Raw genomic sequence first — 4965 nt, forward strand, 5'->3', positions numbered from 1 at the left:
GCCTACTTGTAATCTCTGTCAAATAAATAAATAAAATCATAAAAAAATAAAGAACCATTGCAGCTTCCCTATGCCTTCATTTTTTGTGTTATATATTTATACATCCTTTTACTTTTGATTTTTCTGTTTTTATATTTGAAGAGCATCTCTTTTTAAAATTTTATTCTATTTTAATAACACTTAAAATGAGATCTATTCTCTTAATACATTTTTTAGTATACATTATTGTGGACAATAGGTACAATGTTGTATGTCAGGTCTCTAGAACTTATTAATCTTGCTTATTTGAAACTTTATGCCCATTGATTAGTGACTTTCCATTTTGCCCTCCCTCAGGCCCTGGCAACTACCATTGCACTCTCTGATTCTATGAATTTGACTATTTTAGATACATCATAAAAGTGTAATTGTGCAGGATTATGAATACCAGCTATGGCTATGTGATCAGTTACAGAAACAGGGATTGTAATTGACATGAGCATTTTTTCCTTCATTTATTATCAGTATGTTTGTGAGTGTGCATGCATAAAATATCTGTTTTCTTCCCTCTTTTATCCTCATTATATAATATAGGGCACACTGAATTTATATCATAGTATTTAAGTATTCTTTTTTCTTAAAGATTTTATTTATTTATTTGACAGAGAGATAGCACAAGTAGGCAGAGCAGCAGGTAGAGGGAGAGGGGAAGCAGGCTCTCCACTGAGCTAAGAGCCCAATGTGGGACTCGATCCCAGGACCCTGAGATCATAACCTGAGCCAAAGGCAGCTGCTTAACTGATTGAGCCACCAAGGCACCCAGTATTTAAGTATTCTTAACTTTACATCATAGTATTTAAGTTTCAGGATGTCAAGGAAAAGAGTAAATTTTACTTAAGGATTGTGCATCCTCTATTGGGGAAAGGGTTATTGGTGTTCTTGGATGTACACGGGATAGTTGCACCATGTTAGGTCTAAGTAGAACCTTGTTACTAACTTTTTTAAAAAGACCTTATTTATTTATTTGACACAGAGAGAGAGATCATGAGTAGGCAGAGAGGCAGGCAGAGAGAGAGGGGGAAGCAGGCTCCCTGCTGAGCAGAGAGCCCAATGCGGGGCTCAATCATAGGACCCTGAGATCATGACCCGAGCTGAAGGCAGAGGCTTAACCCACTGAACCACCCAAGCACCCCTTGTCATTATCTTTAGTAGGAATTTAAGAATGTTTAAAGGAGAAGGGTGTGGGGCCAAGTTGATAAAGGATGTACTTGTGATGGTTAATTTTATGTGTCAACTTGGTTAGGCCATTGTATCCAGGCGTTTGGTCACCCATTACTCTTGGTGTTTCTGTACGGTATTGTGTAGTTGAGATTGATATTTAATCAGTGGGCTTTGAGTAAAGTGTATTACCCCTCCCCCCCATATGTCAATGGGTCTCATGCAATCAATTAAAAGCCTTAATAAAAAAAGGCTGACCTCCTTGGAAAAAGAGAAAATTCAGCCATTAAGCCTGCAAACTGCCTTTGTATTCCAACCGCACCTCTTTTCTGGGTATCCAGGCTGCTGGCCTATCTTGCAGATTTTGGGCTGTTCAAATCTCCACAATCATGTGAACCAAAACTTAAAATCAGTCTATATGTAGATATAAACATACACATGTATATGTATGTATATGCAAACATATAAATATACACACACTTATAAACACAGAGATTCTGTTGATTTTCTCTGGAGAACTCTAATGCTGCTCATATACCCAATACAAGGCTTTCTGATATCCCTCCCCTCCATGTCTCAAAACAAGGAGTTAGAACAGAGGCCTAGCTTTTCCTTAAACCCAACCCAAATAATATTGCCAGTCATATTCCATAAGTCCTAAGCATTCCAATCCTAAGACAATAAGGCAGTGGCCAGGCCCACAGTCCAGGTTTAGAGGAGTGTACCAGAAAAAGCAAAAGCACGAAGGAGGATACACCCTACCCACTTTTGCAGTAAGTTAGACTAGGCTTCTAGGGCTCCGAAAGACCCTTCCAGGCAGCCAAGTGAGAGCATGGGAATGGTAGCTGCTTCTGTCTCAGATGGGCCTCTCTTGTATTCCCTTACCTATTGCTTCCACACTGTTGAAGTAGAGGTAGTAAAGGTTACCCTGAAAGTCCCACCCATTTTGAGGCACTTAAGGCACGGTGGCAACCCTCAACATATCCCCCTTCCCCCCCAAACACACACACTGAAGGCAAAACAGAAATCTGCCAAACCGTGTCCTTAAATGGCACCCCAAAAGATTAGTACTGTATACAGCTTCAGCTTAGAGGATGCATTTTCCCAAAGCTGAATGACTGGAGAGGGAGATTATATTCTGAAGAGTTCTCGTGATCACTCTCACAACTGTAAAGAGAAAAAAAATTGAATTTAATAACACCCAGTTTGTAACATTTGCATGTAACATGTGGACCAAGAATCTTTGTAAATGTAGTACTTTGAAATGAGTTGCTATCCTGCTCTTGGGGAACAAAGACACCGTCCCGCATAGGCACGACCACACGATGCGAAAGAACCGTGCTGATTTTACACAGTTGCGCTAAGGAAGAGTTGCAGAGAGACCCCTACTACAAATAAAAGTCGTCACATGGACTAGGCATACCTCTGGGGCTAGAACCTAGAACCGGAACGGTGAATTCCAAGGCACATCAGGCCCATCTGCGTTAGAACACACCCCGCCCCTTGCACGGGACCCAGTGGCCTTGCAGCTGAGAGGTCCACGTGGCAGAGGGTCTCTGTAGACTCCTGGCCTGGCACAGCCTGAGGACTAGGCACACTGTGTCAAAGGGATGACTACTTCATGGACCTGAAAGACAGCCATCTGTTTTTCTCCTTTCTGCTTCCCGATTATGTGGAGAAGCTGTTCCCATGTTCCAGATGGAAGGAAAGCTAAAACCCACGTTAGGAGCACCCGAAGGGCTTTCTTATGGACCTGGGGCGGTAGCCACAAGGGCTTAGGTCGTAGAATCACCCCCACGAATAGGTGTGGGGCGGACAAAACAAAGAACTTGGGTGGTCACTTGGATAGACACTGATCTGTGCTAAGAAATCAAATCACGATTTAAAAAAAAAAAAAAAAAAACCCTATAGCTTCCGTACCGGGCGCTGTGCAAGATCCAGTCCTCACTTTGCAACAAAGATGTAGGGGGCGGGGCGTCAGGTGGAAGAAGAGGTAAGGGATAAAGGGGATTCTTGTGTTTTTTTTGTTGTTGTTTGTTTGTTTGTTTTGGTAAAGATTTTGTTTATTTACTTGAGAGAGAGAGAGCATGAGAGGGGAGAAGGTCAGAGGGCGAAGCAGACTCCCCACAGAGGTGGGAGCTGGATGCGGGTCTCGATCCCAGGACTCCGGGATCATGACCTGAGCCAAGGCAGTGGCTTAACCCACTGAGCCACCCAGGCGCCCCAGGGGTTCTTATTTGTATGTGGGCAGTTTGGGGGAAGAGAGCCATGTCCTCCATGGATCCTATCATGTTGTTTCCCTCCCACCGTCTCGGCAGTAAGTTCTGGGACTACAGATAACTTGTGGTCAACTTAATGCCTAAGGAGTCAAGAGGAATAAGATCAAGGCAGAACTGCTAGGATTCCTGTCTTTTATTCGGACCCCCTTCCCTTCCCCGCCGCCCGCTCGCACCACCCCCCACCGCCCCTCGCCCCAAAGGCCAGGGCAGGTGCACGAAGTTCTGCCACAAGCCCAAAGTCACTTGGTCGAAGTGATTCATCAGATGCCCTGTCCCGAGGGAGAGACGGCTTCTTGCAGGATGAGGTGAAGGAGGTGATTCTGCTCAGCACTCAAGAGCGGCCACATCTCCACCTGCAGCGACTTGACGGCTTCCGTGTCCTTTTCGTGGGTAGCCATGACCAAGGACTGGAGCAGCAGGAACAGCTCCTCGGGAAGCTGGCCCCCGCTCTCCTGCCCGTGGCTGTCGAAAGCCTCCCAGGAGTACTTCTCCAGGGTGTGGGCATGCTCCGGCAGCAGTTTGGCGGGCGGCGGTTGCAGGAGCAGCAGCAGCAGCACGCGGGACACCTCGCAGCGGACCAACACGTCCGCGAAGGCTCCGAGCGTGGCGGGAGAGGAAGCGCCCGGCGGGGAAGCAGCGCTGGGAGGGAGCAGCGCGGCGGGCACGGTCGGGGCGGCGCCGGGACCCACCTGCTGCCCCGGGGGCAGCGGCGGCGGCGGGGGTGGCTGCACCGGGTGGCTGCCGTGCTCCCGCGCCAGGCGCTGCATGCGCGTGAAGGTGGCCAGGGCGCCGTTGTAGTCGCGCGCCAGCAGCTGGCAAGAGGCGGCGTCGCCGAGCGCCTGCAGCGCGGCCAGGGGCAGCTGCGGGAGCTGCAGCTGGGCGGCGCGCTGGAAGTGGCCGGCGGCGGCGGCCGGCTGGCCCAGGTCGCGCAGGGCGGCGGCCAGCTCGAGGCAGAGGGCGGCGGCGGCGGCCGGCTGGCCCAGCTCGAGGTGCAGGCGCACGGCGGCGCCCAGAGCGCTGGCCGCGGCCTGCAGCGGCTCCCCGTAGGCGGCCGGGCAGACGAGCCGCTGGCGCGCGTCGCGCTCCTGCCGCAGGAAGAGTCGGGCGGCCTCGGTCAGCGCCAGCGCCTCCCCGGGCCCGTGGAAGAGCGCCTGCTGGCAGCGCGCCACGGCCAGCTGGCACCAGGCCGCGTAGGGCAGGCACTCCTGGGCACGCAGCTCGCGGCCCAACTGGCCAAACTGCTCGCCCGCCTCCGCCACGTTCGGCTTCCGCAGGAACCGCTTCTTCAGCTTGTTGGACACCTGGCGGTAGCGGGCCAGGAAGTCCCCAGCCTCGGGCCCGGGGCCCGCGCCGCCACTCAGGCCGGCCGCGGACGCCGCCATGTTCGTCGCCCGCTCACTGACGCAGTCGGTGGGGCGCGGCGGCGCCTGGAGGCTACGTGCCTTCCGACCCGCTCGCTCCGTGGAGGTGAGGCCGGGGTGGGGGGGGG

General features: G+C 51.2%; 2 protein-coding genes across 2 annotated transcripts in view; both read right to left on the minus strand.

Moving 5' to 3' along the window:
• The window catches only part of LOC111139148 (coagulation factor VIII), a 128782-nt gene that overhangs the window by 16961 nt on the left and 106856 nt on the right, over positions 1-4965 (minus strand).
• LOC111139149 (factor VIII intron 22 protein) lies at positions 3640-4923 on the minus strand. The gene has a single exon (XM_022491306.1). It carries the CDS (start codon positions 4856-4858, stop codon positions 3737-3739), a length of 1122 nt encoding a protein of 373 aa, XP_022347014.1. The 5' UTR covers positions 4859-4923; the 3' UTR covers positions 3640-3736.

Source organism: Enhydra lutris, unplaced genomic scaffold (assembly GCF_002288905.1).
Source record: "Enhydra lutris kenyoni isolate GAN:26980312 unplaced genomic scaffold, ASM228890v2 scaffoldscaffold96, whole genome shotgun sequence".
Lineage (NCBI taxonomy): Eukaryota > Metazoa > Chordata > Mammalia > Carnivora > Mustelidae > Enhydra > Enhydra lutris.

Excerpts from the sequence above, each read along its gene's own strand:
- LOC111139149 (XM_022491306.1), bottom strand. The coding sequence starts at position 4,858 with ATGGCGGCGTCCGCGGCCGGCCTGAGTGGCGGCGCGGGCCCCGGGCCC.